We start from the raw sequence: 21,183 nt of genomic DNA on the forward strand, positions 1-21,183 counted from the left end.
ATATAACAGGATCAGCACACAAGATAAAATATAAAATTAGATTTATTAAAATATTTTATAGAAAAATACAGTATTTATTTACACAAATATATACTGTATGCACAAAATACATTTGTCTCTCTGCCTGCACGTGTTGAGGTTTACACTAATCAACAGCTCACTGTCACTGCTGTGGAATATGGAAAATAAAAGTGGATTAGGTTCAGTTCTGACGGGCTTACACAACAAAAACTAAGAAAATTATTTAAAAATTGTTCACACACAAGTCACTTAGAAAAGCAGAGTCATAAATACAAAAGTCATGAAATGAACTTTGACCTCTGTGCACCTGCAAAGCACAACTTTTTTTTAAGTGTTACGTCCTGGCTGCAGCAGCAAACGGGTTCACAACACGAAGATGAGTCGGATGGTGTCTGGGATGTTTTCAGTAAAGCAAGTACAGGAAGTGAAATAAATAAATCTTCATCTTCGTCTCTAATTGTCTTGAACTTCCCATCTGACATTAAAATAAATGTAACCATTTAAAACATAGGGCCTTGGCCCAAGTGTAAACGTGACACTGAAGTGCTTTCAAAGAAGTCTGGTGTTGCTCACAGCTGTATCTCACGTTGGACGATAAAAGTCCCTCTGTTACATGTTTGCTCCCTGAATTTCCATGTCCTCTGCAGTCACCTCTTTCTCCAATCACAGCAGCGGAGGTCGGTCTTTACCTGAAAGCCTTTGCACTGAAAGTCTGCGAAAAAGGAATGAGTCAGAGGGCACGGGGCGCTCACGTGACGCCCCTGTGTGTAAACGTTGCAATGCTGACATGACACAGCCGTTAATGCTCCAAAGTCCTCAGTGACAGGCACAGTGCAGCAGGACTGGACTGCATGTCATGTCTTCAGTAATGGTAGACTCTGATCTGGTTGTTATCGTCCAGGCCCAGCTGGACCAGGCCGCTCTTTGTTGAAGGGGCCCGATAGCGGGTGAACAGAGGTCTGGAAGGCAGAGTTAAAGATGACAACGGGCATGACAACACTGTGTTCATAAAACACTCTGCTTTGGAGAACAGATGACAAATATGCAGTGGTGGAAAGTAACTTAGTATTATGTGTGATACTTGCACATAGCCAAGGTGCGACCATTTCTAAATTAAAATGATGCTGGGGAACTGATTCATGCCTTTATTTCAAGCCCACTCGACTACTGTGACACACTTTTTACTGGCCTCCCAAAAACACCACTGAGAGACTTCAGCTCATTCAAAACTCTGCAGCTTGGCTATGGACCAGAACCAAGAGGAGAGAGCCCATCAGGCCAGTCTGAGCTGCTCTGCACTGACGTCCTGTCACATTTAGAATTGAGTTTAAGCTCCTCCTCCTTGTATATAAAGCCCTACATGGGCTGGGACCGAGCTACATCCCTAACTCCCTTATTAACTATTTGCCTCCACAAACACTGCGATCATGTGCTGCTGGTTTATTGGAGCCAGCAACAGCCGGAAGATCTGGGATGCAGCCTTTGTCAATTACGCCCCAAAGCTATGGAACACACTATCTGTAGACATCAGGGAAGCTAGCTGGCTAAATATTTTTAAAGAAAGAAAAAAGGTATCTGTTCACTTTAGCCTTTAACTAGCTCTGACTTCCTGATACAGATCTGTGAATGCCTGTAAACGCAAATAAATTGAACAAATAAACTATGATGTAATATTATGGATAAAGATAAGACTTCATTGATCCCTTGATGAATTTAGGAAGCTACCAGGCAACATATATAGTAAAAACAGCTATATTAAAGGTCCAGTTTTCTGTGTTGGTCCTGTGTTCCTCCTGGGTGCACTCTGTGGTCGCTCCTGCATTCATCCCTGTTCATCTGGTTTTTCCCGGTTGGTTTTCAGTTCGATTTTTGTTCTGCTTTTGTTTGTACTTTGAGTTGCCTGCCTGTACTGGATGTTTTCAATCAGCTACATTAAAGCTCGCTTTCTGTTAGAAACTCAGACTGTCCGTTGGTCTGCATCTGGGTCCTCCTCTGAACTGCTCTGACACTTCTGAGAGACTCTGCCTCTCAAATGCTCCTTTTATACCTGGTCATGTCACTGACCTGTTGCCAATTAACCTAATTAGTTGCAAAATGCTCCTCCAGCTGTTTCTGATTAGCACCACTTAGTTGCCCCTGACCCAACTTTTTTGAGATGTGTTGCTGCCATCAAAATCAACACGAGCTACTAGTTTTCATGAAATGGTAAAATGTCTCCATTTCAGCATCTGATATGTTGTTTAAGTGCTATTGTGAATAAAAGCTGGGTTCATGAGATTTGCAAATCATTGCATTCTGTTTTTATTTACATTTTAAACAGCGTCCCAACTTTTCTGGATTTGGGGTTGTGCTACTTTTACTCAAGTTCAAGATCTGAGTTTTTCCTCCACCACTGCAGTAATGTGAAGTAGTAAAAGGTTATCAGACAAGTCAAAAATACATGAATAAACACTGTTAGTAAAACAACTGAAATGTAAGAGGGAGCTTTCTACTTTTCTAGCTAACTAGCAGCAGTCTTCTCAATTGCTCAACTGCTGTTGAACACACACAAACTCTGGCCCCGTCACAGCTCTGGGCATGCATGGACATGTCCATCTCATATAGGCATTTGGAAAAAGTGAAAATGTAGTGTTAAGGCAAAAATGGGAAATATTGATTAAATGTGTGCTAATATAAGAAAGGAAACTGAGAGAGCAAAAAATAGCTTGTGATGGACTCAATACTGATATATATGTGTTGGTGTGTGTGTATGAGTTTGTGTGACAGAAGGATACATGCTGGTGTCTTTCTTGCGCATCTCCAGCCACCTCTTGTTGCCGTCAATCAGCCCCTGCAGCCTCTGGCCGTCTACCTCCGCTGACCTCTGCACAGACCGCATGCTACGACCATGTTCACTTAGATACACATGGACACACACACACAAGTATAAGACAAACATGATCTATAATAACAGCATGATTACGGATGTGTTGCAGGTTACCTAGCAGGAGTGTATGACGAGTATGCGGAGGTCGTCCCCATGGTGAGTGGGTCCATAGCGGCTCCTGGAGAACAAAACAACATGATTGAAACTGACACAACCTCCTTATAACAAGTCCCATTATTGGTGCTTCACTTAATCTAAAGCTAAATAAGGTGTCTGTTGGCATACTGGGGAATATCTGTCTAAATCTGCTGTTGATGAGGTCCTCAGACGGCCTCAGCCCACTGCTGATGGGGGTGCTGAAGAGAGGGGTGGCAGCGGAGGTGCCTTGGGTCGCCCAGTTCCAGGACGGCTCTGAGAGCCTGACTGGAGGAGGTATGGCTGAGGAGCTGGGGCCCAGGGTGTGCATCTGTGGCAAGACTGAGGCAGAGGCGGAGGTGGCGGACATGGGAGCTGGAGATGAGTTAGGTTGAGATAGAGACAGAGGTGGAGGGAAGGCTGTATAAGGTGTGGTGCTCTGTCTCTGGGCCAGTGAACCCAATGCACTCAGCACGGTGTTGAGCTGGCCTGAGATCTGCTGCAGGGACTCTGCTAACTCCTGGACTTTGTCCGGGACTGTGGGGTGACCTCCTGACGAGAGAGTGAGGACGAAACAGAGTGAAAGAGAGGAACACACCCTCAGTGTGGCTGAAAAGATATATTAATCTGATAAAAGCATGACAAATATCAATGTAGTGGGGAAACACCAGAGGCAGGATAAAAACTCAGGATAGAAAACAGTTTTAGATCTGTAAATAAATAGGTTAAAAATAAATAAATAAGTAAAGAGAAGAATGTGCCAACTAAAAAAACAGATTAATAAAAATAAATACACCATAATGATAAATACAAATTTTAAAAAATAAATAATAAAATATAATAAAAGACAGTTCAATTAAAAGCCAGGCTCAACAGGTCGGTCTTGAGTTTGCTTTTAAAAACATCAACACAGTGAATATGTCAGGTCCTTTGATAAAACTCTGAAAATGTGTTACCTGTCCCGTCAGGTGGGTCCACAGTGCTGCTGAGGTCAGATTCAGTCACATCAAAGGTCACCTTTCTCTCTCCTCCCAGCCGAGACAGATCCTGATACAGTGGCTAAACGGAGAGAGCAAGAAAATGAAATGAAAGCCCAATGACAGAGGCAGAAAATATATATTTATTTTAAATGTTTAATTTTTGTTTATAGATTTGTCAAAGGAATTAATTTAGTCACCACCACCCTGAATTTCTCAGCTATGACTATAGGTGGTGGTTGACTTCATGAGGCCTTTGCACTGAAAAGAGAAGAAGTAGTGCTCAACCAAAGTGAAGTGTTACTTTGGTGATGTTTTGCCTCTGACCTCTTCAGCTATAGAGCTCTCTAGCTGCTGGAGTTGCTCCTCTTTCCTCCTCAGGAGAGTGTTTCCCCTCTGAACCGTCCGCTGCAGCTCCACCACATTTCTGGCCTCCTGACAGAACGAGAGAAAATAACCAGCACTTAACACCTGACTCAGATCCACCCCAGTCATCACACTAGTTATAATTCAGCGGGAGCTGGGTCATACTCCTCCCTACCTGTTGGAGGTTCCTAATCATCTCCTCAGTCACCCCTCCTTCCTGGTTGGGGTCCTGGGAGGAGCTGGTCTGGGCCGCCTGCAGAGCTGCCTGTCTCTGCATCAGCCGGCTGCTTTCTCTCTCCAGAAAGACTTTGGTTTTTTGGATGGATGCACCATGTGAGGAGATGTAGCGTCTGAACCTTGACACACAGAGGGGATGAGGGCTGAGGTTAAATACGCACTAGTGTCCAGCTCTCGTTGACTGTCTCCTAAATCCTGAATGTTCTGATCAACAGTGAACCAATAATTGTCATTATTCTTCTAGCCAGCCATGTTGGACCTGCCATTGACTGTCTGTAAACTAAAACGAATCCCAAGGCGTCCCCCAGGGTTCTGAGTTTGGTCCTCTCTTGTTTATTCTCTAAATGCTCCTCCTTTGGAACTGATCACTCCTGATTGGGTCACCTGGGTGAGGGGGTCTGAAGTTGAAAGACCCAAAACCCTCGATGACTCCAGGTACCTCACTGATGATGTGTCCAAGTGCATCAAGAGATGTATGTACCAACCAGGCGTAGCACATGCAACATATAGACTGATGTCGCACTGCAGACTAATTAACAGACAGATTAAATAGATAAACCGATAAATCTATGTCTTAAGTATTGCTGGAGAACTTGTGAGTTAGTGAGTGGGGCTGAGCTGTGCTGACAGTGTGACACAGGTATGCATTATGTAACACAACGTGACCCTATATTGATATAAATGTGTTGTCTGAATTTATATCTTGCCTGAAAATATATCAATATATCTTACATAGTTGTTATATCGCTCAGCCCTATATTATAGTATTATATTATAGTACTGGAGCAGTAGTTGTAGTATCATTCTGTCTGAGTGCCAAATACAGAATACTGGTTCATCAGCTCTCCATACAGGATTTATATTAGCTCTCAGTAACCATTACTCAAACACCGGTAAGAACTGACAACTCTGTGCTGCCCAGAGGCTGAAAACAGACCTATAGTTTATCTGTACCCTTCAAATATCCAGTAGCTAAAACTGTGATTAACAACCACACATTTACTCCCTGTTTTCTGTGTCTGTCTGCTTCTCTCTCCTTACTCTTCCATGCTGCTTTGGCTGTCAGGCACAGGGGAGAGTGGTGGGTCGTCTAGGTCTTCTACATGTAGCGATGAGTCTCTCATGTCACTGGAGGGCGCAGTCGCCTCTGCATTCTTTTTGTCCAGTTTAAATTCTGGTATGGGGCAGGCGCTCCCTCCTTCACCTTGTTCCAGCTCACTATTTGGACAAAATAAGATCATCATGCCTTTAAAAATGTGAACAACTTCTCACAGGAACATTGGAAATCACTGCATTCTGCTCGGTTAAATAACTCCATTGGCTGGAACTGAAGTAAAACCAAAGGATGCGTGGAAACTATACCTGACTCTTTGACTGAGACGGTCGCATCTCTCCTGCAGCAGCGCCACCTTGCTCTCCAGTCGCTCCTTGCTCTCCTTGGCCCTCCTGCACTCTTCCCTGGCTTTGTCTCTCTCCTCCCTCAGCCTCTCCTCCGCTTCCTTGCCCTCACTCCTGTCCTGCCTGGCTCTCTGGAGAAGTTCCCTGGCTTGATGTTTCTCCTCTCTCATCCTCTCCAGCTCCTCCTTCAGCAGATCTCTCTCCTGGATCAGTTGGGGTAAGGCCTGGACACACACACACAGGTGGGGATAAAGGGGGTTGTTAGATGGATAGGTTGGGTAGCATTATTTTTTTGATGAAGAAAAAGCGGGACGTCCTACCTCGATCTGTCTGTCCACTTCCTCCTCTTCCTCCCCTAGCTTCTTCCTCCTTCTTTTCAGATCTGCTGCCTGCAAAGAGACAGAAGCCATCAGTCCACGTGGTTTAGACTAGTGCATCAGTGATTTATGGTACATACAGTATAGGATAGAATACCTTGTTCTGAAGCATGGCCTCCTGACTCTTTAGTTCTTTGGCTCTCAGCTCCATCTGATTTGCCAGATCCTCCAGTTCTGACTCCTAACAGATAAGATAAGACATTTTTATTCTCTGGAAGACAGTGTCTGTTATTTCAGAAAATGACCATCATGGAGGGGAAGCTCCTGGACCAACTGGTGGTACTCCCCATGATCCACCCTCTTTTTTAGAGTCTCATGTAGTATAGCCCTGTACTGTTATAAAATGTGTGTGTGTGTGTGTGTGTGTGTGTCTCTGGTCACACCTTGCGTGAGTGTGTCAGCTGTGTCTTTTGTATCTGCGTGTTGAGCTGCAAGCGGAGTTTCTCCAGTTGGACAGCATGTGAGGCCTGGAGATGCTCTCTGTCCTCCTGCAGAGAAGAAAGCAAGCGCGCCCTCTGGTCAGTCTCCTGGAACACACACACACACACACACACAACATTTTATTATTGCCATTCAAAACAGAAAATAAAAAACATATTCTTCTGTTCGCACTGATGCAAGTAAAGAACGAGGGCGTGAAACAGGTAAATGTAAAATTTAAACACCAGCTAAACACACTGACCTCATCCAGGTATTTCTCTCTGATGCTGTTCATCTCTCTCCTGTGGTCCTCCCTCAGCTGCTCCAGCTTCCTCTCATGATCACGCTGCACTTCCTCCCGCACTTCTTGAAGAACATCAGCCAGCTGAAAGGTGACACAGCGAAAGTCAGTTTACAGTACAACAAGTTACATTCCATTGAAAAAACGAATTAAAAGAAATACACATAATGATGACGTAATAGTTATCTACAGAACATGTGTGTGGGTGTGTGTGTCCTCTAACCTCTCGGTGGTACTCTGCTAGTTGCTGTTCAGGTCGTGGGCTCATGAGGTCCCTCCGCCTCTCTGTAAATTTAACCTTTGTACAGACAAAGCAGTGCAAACACTCAAGTCCAATGCCACCATGTACCACAGAAACAGAGCAAACACAAACTTCTGGTTCTTGCGCTTCTCAGTTGTGTCTTTAATTAACACATTAACAGTCGAAATATTCAGAGTTTATATCCTGTTTATGTCTTTCCGTAAGTGCTTTACTTCCAAAATAAAACACTTGATAGCACCATCATAAGAATTCTTGTCCTTGCTGCGTGTTGTCAAGAACTGACAGGAAATAACCAAAAACTGAGCTGTACTGAAGAGAGTAACAGGAACACGAGTCAATAAACTTGTGTAAAATGACATATAGCGACCTGCCAAGTTGGCTTCAGGCTATGTTTTACATATGAAAACTGGGATCCAAGCCAATGTGCCAACCTGCTCACACCATGTGGGTCAAGAACCCCATGAGTCATTTGTTTTTCACTCCAGTTTACTTACTAGCAGTGACACTATTTGAAGTTTGATTTTTTTAAACAAATGTTTGTCAAGCTGTTTGTTTATCTTTGTTATTCCTGAAAGTCGTGTTAAGCTTCAGTTTGTTCGGAGATATCACTCATTAATCAAGCAGAGAAGCGTTCACAAGGTGGTCAAGCCAAGTGCAGTTACAAAAAGGTTGCGACCAGGTGCCAGATCTAAAGCAGCGAGCATCCATGAGACACAGCGCCCGAAAAACACAAATATAGCAAGCCGAAACGGCAAACAAGAGTAAATCTGAAGCTGGCTTTTACTTCCACTCCTTCAAACACTGACTAAATAAAACTGAAATAAAACGAGCCGGACACAAGCAGCATCCATCCAGCATCATCTTCAGTCACCTCATGTCTCAGGGAGTTCAGCTTCTCCTCCCTCTCCTCCTGGAGTCTCCTCTTCTCCGCCTGCATCTCTTCTTCTGACTCCGCCTTCAGACGTTCACTGTCCTGCCTCTTCTGGGCCTCCAGTCTGTCGCGCTCCGCTTCTCGCTCTTTCTCTAGAGTGACACGTAACTCCTTCAGCGTGACCTCGCTCTCCTCCCTGAGCACAGGACACACACACATCAAGGTTACTTTGGGGGTTTGGAAGGGCAGATAGGTGTGCTCTCTCTGCCTTAAGGCTTTCCGTGTTGGCGCATGGAAGGGCAGGAAGGTTTGGAGGTAGGAAAAGGCAGAGGCCCCAGAACAAAGCCATATCGCCAAATATAATACTGCAAATGGAATAGTTTTCTTTGACTAAAGTGTTCCTGATTGAATTAGTACTTTACTTAGCCACAGTCGCTAGAAACAAAGGAATACTTTGCAGGTCGGCTGAGCTGTTACCTACAGTCTTTGCAAAGCTCTCTGTAGATTTCAATCACCCATCTGATCAGACTTTACGAACAAGATCTTAATATTTAAAGTGTGTACTGCAGATTCACTTTGAGAACTACTGCTCTGGTGCACATTTGTTTAATGTGTTTGTGTGTGCGTCTCACCTGAGTTTGTGCTGCTGCCTCTCCCTCTCCTCCTGAGCAGACTCTCTGAGCTCCTCCAGCATCCTATTAGACTCCTCATTCAGCCTGGCCTCCTCCTCTCTCCTCTTAGACAGCAGGCGCTGTCTCAGAGCCCTGGGGAGAAGCGCATACATGTGCATTTGTTTTAGTCAAATGTATGTGTACTTAAGCAGTAAAATGTTGGTGTTATACTCTCCTCCTCACCTACCTCAGTCTTTCCTCGCTTTCCTCCTTCAGCTTCCTCTCCTCCTCCTCCTCTTCCCTCCTCAGCTCCTCCTGGAGGAGATGCATTCTCTTCTCCTTCTCCTTCATCATATGCTCCCTCTCCTCCTCCACCTCTCTATCAGCCTTCCTCCTCTCCCTCTTCCTCTCCTCCTCCTCCTCTTCCCTCCTCAGCTCCTCCTGGAGGAGATGCATTCTCTTCTCCTCCTCCTTCATCATATGCTCCCTCTCCTCCTCCACCTCTCTATCAGCCTTCCTCCTCTCCCTCTTCCTCTCCTCCTCCTCCTCCTCCTCTTCTTCCTTCTCTTTGTCTTTACTTATTCTCCAGCTTGTTTCATCTTCCAGGAGGCTCTCTTGGTTTTTTAAGGGAGGTTCAGCATCCTCAAGTTGGGTGTTGGAGGAACGGACCAGCCGACCTCTGGAGGTCTCAGGCCTTTGTAGACCCAGAGGCATGCCGAGGCTCTCAGTTTTTGGATGGAGCCCGATGTCTTGTTCTGAGTGGGAGAGGCTAAAGAGGGAGGGCGAAGGGCTGGACTGGTGGAGGACGAGTCGGTCAACTTTCGGAGTTGGAGGGTTGTCTTTGCCAGCAGCCTGTGAATGCCTGAAAAGGGAGAAAGCTGTTTTACTGATACAAAGTTCAAACTGAAAATATCCTGCACACAACTATCAGTGTAATTTCAATAATGGACACGAGTATATTTCCTGACTGTCTATGCCCTTGTTTTGACACAGTAGCTGTATGTTTCACCAATATTAATCTAATAGTGGGTCTTTTAGGGCCCTGACACACCAAGTCACTGGACGTTTGTCAATGTCGAGACGTCAATGAGCATCTGTCACTCAAGGTTTTGTGGTGTTACCCACAACACTGGCACTAGTCAGCCATTCTTGGCTGCTTTTTGGTCAGTCCAGCTGTTTGAATCAGTGTCGGAGATGTCGGGTGCCCAAGAGTGCACGAGAGGAAAAATGGAAGTGAGGAAAGCAAATAAACATTTATTTTTTGTAACTGAGGTGTTTAGCAGAAACATTTCTTAACTGTTTGTGTTTTTGTTCACTATTGTTTGTTCTGAGTAGCATCTTGAATCTGTCCACTCAGTCTTCCAGTTTCCCTTTTTTGAATGACAAATATAGACTGCAGCTACCTGCTGGTATGGAGAGTTACCTCCTCTCACGCAGGCGCACAACTTATGTGCTAGTTGGCCGTTGGCTGAAGTCTTTGCGGTGTGCTCAGTGCAACTTTTCGGTTGAGATACAGGTGATGTGAGCTGACGCAACAGTCAGTGTCTGTTGCCTCTAGGTCTTGGATGTCGATTTGGTGTGTCTGGGCCTTTACAGAGAAATGCTTGGTGCCTGACAATTTTCACAAGCAACAACTTCACAGCTGAAATCACTGTTAAAATAAAAACAGCTGAATTCATCGGAGATGTTGGAAGAAGTTCGATCAACAAGGCCTCTAAAATTAACTTCCAATTCTTTGTGAGACCTGATAAGAACACGGTGCAGCTTAGTCTGAGCATTATGAAATCAGCTGCAAACCTCTTGGGAGCTTCTGCCTTCTTTGTTTTTGCCCCCTCTTCCTCTTTTGTTCCCTCTTTGTCGTCTCTCTCAAGTGGAGTGACAGTGCCGGACAGGTCGTTGATATCCAGAACCTTCTCCGACAGCTTAAGGACACAAAACCAGAACCATTACAAAACCAGTTGCAAATAAACAGTTCTACGTGTGGTGTCACACTGCATTATCAGATTACCTTGACATCTATAGAGGATGAAGCTTCCTCTATGTTCTCACTGGCCTCAGACTCCTGCGATAACACACACACAGTCAACAACGAGGCAACAGTTCTGAATGAACACACGCAAACAAAATTGCAGAAGCCAAACTAAACATCGAGGCGTGCTGTCCTTTCCAAAGAAACACACACAGCAAAAGGCAAACAGCATAGCATGCATGCAAACATACACAAGGCTGGCAAATTGGCAGCCATACTGTAAAACCGGACAGTCAAGCAATCTGCAACTGAAGCAAGCAGACTCTGAAAAGTGGGGGAGGCGATGGCGGGAGATGAGAGAACTGTGTCTGGTCAAATGATGCTCAAAATTAACCGCCAACCTAATAGCAGATAGACTACCAAAAGCCTGTACTGTCGATGGGGAAAAGGGATCAGAACTTTCCAATCCAGTTCTCAGGGGCTCAAATGGATTCTCAAATTCCAGCGTGCCAGTGATGACATTCAGACTGGGAGCCCCTAAGGAGTTGGATTCTGGGAGCTACATGCACCTGCTTGCAGTGATCAGGCATGATCAGGGCTGGGGTCGGGTAGTGAATGTCAGGGAGGGGGTGAGCACGCACAGAGGCAACACCGAGCCCTACCTCTGCAGGAAGGGGGTAATTATTTGTCACATCCTTCATCCTGCCAGCAAGAGTTTTTCTCTTTTGGTCAAGCGTTTTAAGGTCACTGGTGCTGAGTTCGGCTGGTCGGACTTGAGCCGTTCCAGTCTCAAAAACCTCGACGACTTCCTCCTCGCTCTCTGGTGCAGTTTGGGGCTTACAGGCATCTGATTCGTCATCTGCCTCCAGTCCCTCCCCCTCTGTTTCTCCTCCTTCGCTCTGTACACATCTCTCCAACACCTCCTCGTCACTCTCTGATTTCCTCTGGCTAAGGGAGCATCTCTCCAAAGCCTCATCATTCTCACCCTCCTCCTCCTGCTCCTCCTTCTCTTGCTCTCTTTTAAAATTCATCTCCACCTCCTCTTCCTCACTCTCGTGCCCGTCATCGTCATCAACGCTTCCCTCAAGCTCATCCTTGTCTTTGTCATTTTTGTCCTCTTCCTCACTCCCTCCATCTTGATCACTTTTGAAGCATTTCTCTACAACTTCATCGCTGCTTTCCTCCAAACTGTCTTTTTCTTCTTCTGCTATCACCTCTTCCTTCACTTCTTCTTTCTCCTCCGTTAAACTCTCCATTGCCTCATCACCCTCCACATTCTCGTCTTTCTCTTGTGTCTCATCCTGCTGGCTTTCAACACAACTTTCCTCATCACTGCCATTTTCCTTTCTTTCAATGCTCCCCTTCTTCACACTGTGTTCAATGTTTTCTGACACTCTACCTTCCCCTTCATCTATCTCCTCATCGCTGCCTTCGCAGCATTCCTCCTCTACCTCCTCCATCTCTACCTCTTCCTCTTCTTTCTTGCTTTCTATAGACCCCTTACTTCCTCCCGGCTTGTCGTCTACCTTGTCCCCCTCTTCTTTGCTTTTTCTCTCATCTGCTTCCTCATCCTGCACCTCTCCATCTTCCAGCTCGTTTCCTACCTCTTCTTTCTCATCCTTCCCTCCCTCCTCTGCCTCCCCTCCTCCTCCTTCATCCTCTCGCGTCTCTCTCTGAGCATCCTCATCTTCCTCCCCCTCCTCCTCCTCCCCCTCCTCCTCTTTCACGATATCATTTAACTCCTCTGCCACCTCCTGTTCAGTACCAGCCCCCTCCTCATTGATGTTGTTTCTGCTGCCCGCCAGCGAGGACAGGTGGAGGTGGCGGCCCCTCAGGGAGTCCTTGGTGGAGGGTAAGAGGATGAACAGTCCATCCATCCCAAACAGAGGCACAAAGGAAGGCGTGCAGAGACACAAGGGAGAGAAAGGACGGAGGAAGGCATGTGAGGGAAGGAGGCAGAGGAAAAGATTGTGACCCCCGCTGAAAGACGGTGGGGCGGGTGATGATCTTGACACAACTGCATGCAAACCCGACGAATCGTGCATTTTGCAAGGACATAACTATTCATGTTAGACAACTAACGCATGAGAAATACATTAGGCAACAAAACATATGCATGCAATTACAGAGAAACATACACATTTTCAGGGTCTGGGTCTCTCAAACACTCAAACACAGGCGCACACACGGGAGCAGGTTTGTTTCATAAATGTCATTTCTTTGTTTCAGCGTTCCAAAAAAGCCATAACGTCAAAAAGAGATCGCTGAATCTATCAAATCAGTCCCATTAAATCACTGGGACACTGTAATTTTGAAACAAAGAATAAATGCATTACCTACTTTAATAAGTAGATAATGTACAAAAACAGGACTTCTCAGATTCTAGAGGCGAGAGGCGGGGAGTATCGGGGTGGATAAATACACAAGTCAGAGGGAAATGGTGGTGTTCACTGTTTCGAGGGTGACGTCACAAGCTCCTGATACATAGTTTCAGACAGCAAAGCAATAACAGTGACAGTAGGAAGACAGTAGGACAAAGAGGAAGACACAGTGACAGCCGTGGCCGTAGGACAGATCCCAGCAGCACAGCAGCTACACGGACACATTCCCAGGTCATGGTGCAAACGTGAGAGGTTTAAAGGTGAAAGAGGTCGTACGAGACAAAGAGAAGGAACAACAGATGGTTTAGAAACACAGTTACATGAGACAACAAGAGAAGTCCACTGTGGTACTGATGACTGGGAAACAAGTAGGCCTACCCCAAACTTAGACGTAGGTGCATATTACCATCTATATCCAACATTTTGCGTTCCACAACAATCCTGTTTTAATGTGTTATGTATGTGTCCATGTCATGTTGATCTTTCCTTTAAAAAATCATACAGCTTTAATTTGAAGGAGTACATTAACTATAAGGAACAAAACATTTACTGTGAACAAGCCTCCTCATGTTTAGAGGAGACTCGTGGGTGCCAATAGAACCCATTTTTATTCGAGTATCTTGAGGTGAGAGATAAAGGGACCCGTCTGGAAATTGCTATGCCAGTTGTTGCCTTGCCCAGATTAAGAGCGTTATTTAGCCCACTTCTCAACAAGCTATGCTGTTATGGTTGATACAAATGGATGCCTTTGGTTGTCTAGTTTCACAGGATACCACAACCTTCGTGCTATCTTAAAAAATTTGCTTGCCACAGCCTGCCTTAGGCTCTTACATGTATATTTTAGGTCCCTATGTGCCCCCTAAGAACACAGACATGGCAGAACAAGCAAGAAAGACACAAGCTGGGAGCCAGTGTGTGTGTGTGTGTGTGTGTGTGTGTGTGTGTGTGTGTGTGTTTACCTGTTGGGATGGTGGTTCAGGGCTGTGGTCTGTTGGCCCTGTGGATAGAGCCAAGTCCTGCAACTCTGGCTCTGTCCTCTCCTCAGCTGGAGCTCCACCACTGGCCTCACTGTCCTGGAGCACACGCACAAAGCATTAACAAGAAAAAAACATATTCATACCTAAAAAGCACTTCTGGATTTAACATGGGATTAAATGATCCTGTGTACCTCATACTGTAAGCCTCCTCCAAGCGCATCCAAGTCCAGATGAAGATTTTTTAATAGTCGGTCTGAACCACGAGGACTTGGCTGAAAAAGGGACAATGTCTGGTTTGATAGGGACATAAAATATACACGTAAGAGCCTAAGGCAGCTAAACCAACTACTGTCATCATCTTGCACTGGGCTATAGGTTGTACTGCACCTCGTTTTCGGATATCTTCTCATCGTCATCATCATCGTCATCTCCAAAGCCAGGCAGAGTGAGAGACACCCTCTCCTCCTGCCTGCTGCCCAGAACACTAGATGTTCCACTGCTCCGAGGGCCCTGACCAACAAAGAAATTACACATAGTATACTGTCAAGAGTAAACACAAAAGCATATCATATGGATCTTCATATAGCCCTCTGAGCTTACCCCAAGGGATGTCTTCAGAGGCTCCAGTCCCCCTGAGCTGCCGAGCGACCGCCGGAGAGCAGGCGCAGAACCAGGCAGCGGGCCAGGGGCATCCAGACCTCTCAGAGGAGCCAGGCTGCCCAGTGGGGATGGTAAGGGTCCCAGGGCTGAACTCAGCGCCTGTAGGGTAAACAAACACAGCGGGAGAAGTGAGCACGTAGACCAAACATCAGAAACACTTAAATAATTCATTACATTGAGAATCCCCACTGAGAGATCTCGACACCAAGTTATTACCTGATTCTTATTTAATGATGATAATGATTTAATAATATGTTTGCCAGTGTTTTGCACAGTGTGCGCGTCATTACAAAAAAATGAGCAAAACCATTACAGTCTAAAAGTCTCTGCTAATGACAGTTTCAACAGAGCGCAGCTTTTAACACAACAACCACTCACCCCAGGAGTCTTGAGTGGCTCCTTCTTCTTTTTCTCTTTCTTCTCCTTCTTTTCTTTCTTCTTCTTCTTGTCCTTGTCTTTCTTTGCCCCCGTGCCTCCTGTGGCAGCAGTGACCTGGGCACGCTCACGCTCCTGGGCCACCAGGCGGCGGTAGTGCTCGTCGCAGGGGTGATCCCAGGTGGACTGGCCCGAGGAGAAGTTGAAATAGTAGATGTCCCCCGTTACATCCTGGCTGTGGGGGAGGAGGGGGGAGAGGAGGGGGGTCACTTCGGCACCTCCAAAGGGGCCCAGGAAGGGGAAGGAGAGATGATGGGTGGATGGGTAGGTGAACGGAGAGATGTCACCCGAGGTTGTGTTGTCACCTAAAACTGAACGTTGCGCCTCATGACCTAAATAATTCTATATAACCCCTGTCTCAAAGATTTGTTGGGCCATAAAGGATTAACGCTTCTTACTTTTACTTTATAATCATTAATTTACAACCTGCAAACACATTTTGTTATAAGTTCCATTTCCTCAAGGTATTACATCAAAGCTAAACATATACAAATCCTATATCTGACTATTTATTCCTTCATTTTACCAGCCTCTCAGTGGAGCACACAGAGGAGAAATGGTGGACGGGTATTTCATTTGCTGAAACAAGAGGCTCAGAAGTGGCTAAAATTAGAGAGAAAAAAGGCTTCGTCTTCAAACTATATCTAAAATTGTTTACATCTAACATCTGCCTGGCTGTTTAAGTATTGTGTTCTCATGTAAGCGGCATCATTTACTTTATTATTTCACTGCAGCTGACACGATGATGGAGCAAGAGAGAGACAGACCCCCGCCCTTGATTAGTTCATTTGACAAAAATACTACTACACTATATCACTGTCAGACACACTCCGATAAGCTGAACTTGCTGCTGGGATTGCTTGAACATCTGGTGCCTCACTAAGGATCCCCGCGACTGTTCTCAACAACTTTCAGCTATATCAAGAGAAACAGAAACCCAGAGTAAGACTGTAACACCACAGCCTCCACACCAAGTATGATTTGATAAAACATCTACAAACCAGTAAATACTCTTCAGATTCAAATGATCTGTCTGTGTATTTTTATAATTTTATAGTGTTTTTAACATGTACATATCATCACTGTCAAATATCTATCTGTAAAATCATTGCATATTGATTCCAGCACCCTTTGCACTCTGCATCATTGCCTTATTGTTTACTAATATACACATATGTAATTAAAGGTTTACCTTTGTTTCGCTTTGCTGTCCTTGTTTTAACGGTATGCCTATTTCTGTGTAAGTATGTACATTGAGAGCAATGGAAACCATAGTCAAATTACTCGCACGCTGTTTTCTGTGGGTGGCCATGATGCTGGGGCGCCACTCCCCTGCTTGTCCTCCCTTGCTTACCAAGGCTTCCACTCGGGAGGCAGAGGGGCAACGATGCCTTCCCTGGCCAGCCACAGGAGCTCCGGCTCATGGTCGGGATCAATGCCAATCTCTCGGGCGTACTCTTGGATCTCTGATGGGTAGAAAGAGTGAGACAACGTGAATGCATTAGTCATTGAACAGAAATGAGCCCCCCTCCCAAACAAAACATAACATGATAGAATGATATAAGTGTTGGGGATGGGCTCTCTATATTGATATTTTAATATTGCGTAGATAAAAAGACACTGCAGAATCCACCACTATCTGTCATCAGTTACCAACATGTCAGTGTAAACCAATCAAGCTAAGGAGTTCACACCTGCCACCAGTGAGGTGCTACTAAGTGCTATCTTTGGTACAAATAATCTAGGCACAAATAGCCAGGCATTTCCTTAGCAGCAGCCATACCCGGATTATCACTCCCTCCACTGTTTACCTTGTTCAGAGGGTATATAGGTTTCATCATAGTCCTCCTCAAGGATCAGCTGGTCTCCTATGAGAGCAGCTGCAGTCATGGTTACTGCAGAGAAATGCAAAACAGGGTACATGCAATTACGAAGGGAGATATACTGTGTAATACACATTTGCAAGGTTACTATGTTGTGCAAAAGACGTCCTGCTTTCGCAAAGAAAACTCAGTCTTTTACATGACTGTTATACTAAGATAATAAGATTAGCACTAACTTCTTGAACCTCGGTAGACTGTTTCACAAAGAAAAATGAGGATGGTTATTATAAAGTGGGATAAACGGTTAAGCCATATTAACATCTCGATAAACAAACTAATACAAATCAGGATGGAATCATTTTAAGGACGGGAATATGTGAAACAGCAGAGAAAGGGGATGAAAGCGCTAAGCTAATTAAGCTAGCATCTCAGCTAAATTCATATGCTAGCTAGCTGGGCGCAAACTAGCTACCGTTAACTTGACGTTAGCTAAACTTGCTAAGTAGTTGGAGAACCGCTTATTCGTGGCACGTGATTTACCTTCCGAACTTTTAATCGTTTCCTCATTAGCCTCTGTGGCGATACCGATTAGTTGTCAGATGTTAAACACAAACATTGTGTGCGCAGAGGGGAGGAAGATGAGAAAGTTACAGCATCTCCAAGGACGCTTCACCCGTTTCCTGTTGACGATGGAGACGTGGCTCTGATTGGCTGAGCCGCATGAGGCGTTCACGAGTCCTCGTAAGTTGTGAATTCATTAACATGGACAGTGCACTTGCAACACTAGTATTTCTGTAGTGTAATTAAACATAACTTGAAACCACCAGTGTGAAACAACACATACATATTGCACAGTGGGAAACGTGTATATGAAGGAATGGTGTTCCAGAGGGATTTGGGCTTTTGATTATTTTATGGATGAGAACAGAAATGTGTTACAGCCACAGCATGAGGAGTTTTGCAGGAAATTCCAACTCCAGTGTCCAGTGTACTGCTAAAAACTATAATAGACCGATAAAACACAATTCACTTTCAGTTTTAAATCAACTTTATTTATAAAGCCATCCACATTATACTAGTGGTGTCAAGTTTAGTTAAACACACATTAAACATGGCTTAATAGAGACAGTTTCAAAGACAACTACACAAATCAGTTTCACTATAACTCGCAGCATTCACAGACAAACACTTGTCTTTATCTGGACACATTTTCCCCACAAATATAACATGCTACTATTATTAGCACAAGCCTATGGCATTTTACATTGTGTAAATTAGCCTAGCGACAAGCGGATATGAAGCCAGGTTAAATCCCAAAGATAAATCACACACAAGACTTAAAATGCTATTTTGTGGAGGCTTTATTGTCTTCACAACTTATTGTTTCTGATCTGTGAAATAAAAGTAAATCAAAGCTTTGTTTCCACTGAGGGAAATGGTTTCAGCTTAGAAAAATAGACGGGCGGTCTGTGTTGTCGCCCGTCTGGGAGGGTGCATGTCAGGCGATGGCATAGCTTACAGCATAGGCTCCATGTCGACACAGAGCCTACGCTGTAGCTAAGGCGCTGATTCACATTATAGATAGATTCTTTATTGTCATCACACATTCCTGTACAATGAAATTTTGTTTGGCAACTCTCCTTATCACAGCAGCATTGAGTAAAAGCAGCATAAAATATCAGCATGAGGTAGAAAAGAAAAACATTAAATATAAAATACTGAATATAAAATTTGAATGAAAAGTCAGAGAGTGAGGTGCAAAATGTCCAGCTCAGGCGCTCAGCAGAGCTTTTACAGCCTTGGGGAAGAAGCTGTTTTTAAGTCTTTCTGTCCGTGCCCTCATGACCCTGAGACTGACAGAGGGGAGGTTGTCAAAAAGACATTGTCCAGGGTGTGTGCACAGTCAGACCTGATGATCTTTTCAGCTCTGTTTCTCAGCTGGGCAGAGTGGATTTGTTCCAATGATGGAAGAGGGAGCACCAATGACCTTCGATGCAGTTTTGATGATCCGCTGCAAGCCCTTCCTCTCACACCGTGCATCCATAGCTCAGGACACTTTCTATAGTGCACTGGTGAGGAGTTTCTGTGGAAGTCCAGTTTTTCTGAGGGACCGCAGGAAGAAGAGTCTCTGCTGGGCCTTCTTCATCACTTCTGGTGTTCACTCCCTATGTCAGGTCCCCTGAGCAATGAACGCCAAGGTACTTGCAGCTTATACCCTCTCTTGTCTGCAAGTGACACAGGGTGTTTTCTTCACATGTATTGAAATCACCCTGGGGTAGTATGTTTTTGGAAAATGGTATCTGCAACCTTAACTGATCTACTTAATGTTAAAGTGTCATGTTGTCCAAAGCTGCTCCTGTTGAATGATACCTCCTCTTTAGATCTTTTGTCTCATCAGAAGCTGGAACTTTTTGTTGGCCTTACAGCAGTGAAAATCACTGGCTACAATCCCTACTGGATATAACGTATTTGAAATATATTCCTTTCTTCTTTATCTTTTCATTTTAATGTAAATTATGTATTATCATTAGCATTGTTATTTTCCCCTCATTTATTTATTTATTTTATTTATTTTACTTTCTCACTTGATCTACTGAGGCCAATTAATGTGAACCAGTTGCCACCGGGGTAGGGGGGGCATTGTAGTGTATTTTTGTGATTGCCGTTTGTTATATATGTTGAAACAACAATAAAAAGCTGATAACAAAAAAAAAATCACAGAGAAATAGCATAGCTTTACAAGATAAGATAAGATAAAACTTTATTGATGCCACACTGTGGAAATTCACGTTACAGCAGCTCAAATAGCACAGAATGCCAATAGAATACTTATAGAATAAAGATTAAATACAAAAAAGATATATATCATGACAAAATACAAAAATACAAAATAAAAAAATAAAATACAAAAAAGATATATATCAGATTAGAAAAACACAACTGTAACTGAAGAGAGTCATTCTTTAAAAAATACACATACAACCACATTTTAACACCACAATGTCCTTTTTGTGACTTGTGATTCAAATTACTATTCCTTTAGAAATGTGCTAAAACAGCTTCGTGGGAGTGAGTGCCTTTTCACAAAGGGGAAAGGTGAAAGGTGTTTTGCATGTGTCGGTGCATGTAGAGATCCCTGTGGTGTGGCAAATGGCACTTCCCAAAGCCTCTCATTCACAGTTGGGGGCTGCATTAACACCATGTTGCCAAATGATCCCTTTGTCCCGTGTCGGAGCCGGGAAGTCATATCAGATTGTTGTCGCCTCTTCTCCTGCTATCCATTGTTGACTGTTGTGACAACAGTGTTGTCTACAACAGATTAAATTAGTGTGTCCTGTCAGAGGATTTAAAAATGTAGCTGGAATAGTGTGAGTATGATAAAAGCTTTAATGGAATAATATTAGTTTGACTTGTGTGCTGATCTCTCAAGGTTTTAACCACAAGAGGGCAGACGAGGGGGGGACTGATGCAATGTGACATGACAAGCAGACTGTAGTCCACCTCTCGGACAAATAAGCTTTGGTGATTCGCTGAATTTAGTAAATTATTCTAACTCTCTGGCTCAATGTGGTGCCAATATTACAGTATGTTTTCACATACCCCCACTGCTCAGCATATATTTCCTCCCTTCTCACTTATTAGACATGTTATATTGGCATTACATAATATTAAATAATACAAATCAAATAAATCGCACATTGTAGTTAATAAGTACCAATCAGTGATCCAGAATCCTTGACATGTTCAGGTAAAGAGGATTTGTCTTCCCATCCTGTGTTTGTCTATAGTGGGCGGTTTGGCTCTAATGACAGGGTGAATGGCCTCTTCATCTTGGGCAATGCTTTCACATTACAAACAGGCCTTGACACTCAGATGTTCAACATGTCACCTACGCACTAAAATACATAAGACAGGTCTAATAAAATGATTGCACCACACAACATATTACACAATTCTAATGTTAGATTGCAGTGTGTATTTTATTTATCATGCGGTGTGTGTTTCGGTTTGTAATTTTTTTTTTGTGTGTGTGTGTATGTGTTAAAAAAATCTACCAGTTCATGAAATTTCATTTCAAATTAAGAAAAGCAATGAA

General features: G+C 44.1%; 1 protein-coding gene across 2 annotated transcripts; it reads right to left on the reverse strand.

Moving 5' to 3' along the window:
• Positions 1–24: 24 nt before the first annotated feature.
• On the reverse strand, positions 25–17,765 carry cep164 (centrosomal protein 164). Of its 2 annotated transcripts, none has more exons than XM_078167299.1 (28): positions 17,628–17,765; positions 17,076–17,159; positions 16,619–16,730; positions 15,208–15,439; positions 14,770–14,928; positions 14,557–14,679; positions 14,361–14,441; positions 14,152–14,265; positions 11,474–12,652; positions 10,851–10,904; positions 10,640–10,764; positions 9,090–9,704; positions 8,864–8,995; positions 8,232–8,427; positions 7,322–7,396; positions 7,060–7,182; positions 6,761–6,904; positions 6,475–6,558; positions 6,321–6,389; positions 5,965–6,224; positions 5,644–5,820; positions 4,541–4,721; positions 4,327–4,434; positions 3,979–4,081; positions 3,173–3,574; positions 3,002–3,065; positions 2,796–2,915; positions 25–980 (listed from the first exon to the last, which is right to left on the reverse strand). In XM_078167299.1, the coding sequence occupies exons 2-28, from the start codon at positions 17,152–17,154 to the stop codon at positions 884–886; spliced, it is 5,208 nt and encodes a 1,735-aa protein (XP_078023425.1). In that variant the 5' UTR covers positions 17,155–17,159; positions 17,628–17,765; the 3' UTR covers positions 25–883. The 2 variants fall into 2 exon arrangements, with proteins under 2 accessions (XP_078023425.1, XP_033486229.2); XM_033630338.2 differs by having other exon boundaries at positions 14,361–14,459.
• Positions 17,766–21,183: the final 3,418 nt, after the last annotated feature.

Source organism: Epinephelus lanceolatus, chromosome 4 (assembly GCF_041903045.1).
Source record: "Epinephelus lanceolatus isolate andai-2023 chromosome 4, ASM4190304v1, whole genome shotgun sequence".
Taxonomy (NCBI): Eukaryota; Metazoa; Chordata; class Actinopteri; order Perciformes; family Serranidae; genus Epinephelus; species Epinephelus lanceolatus.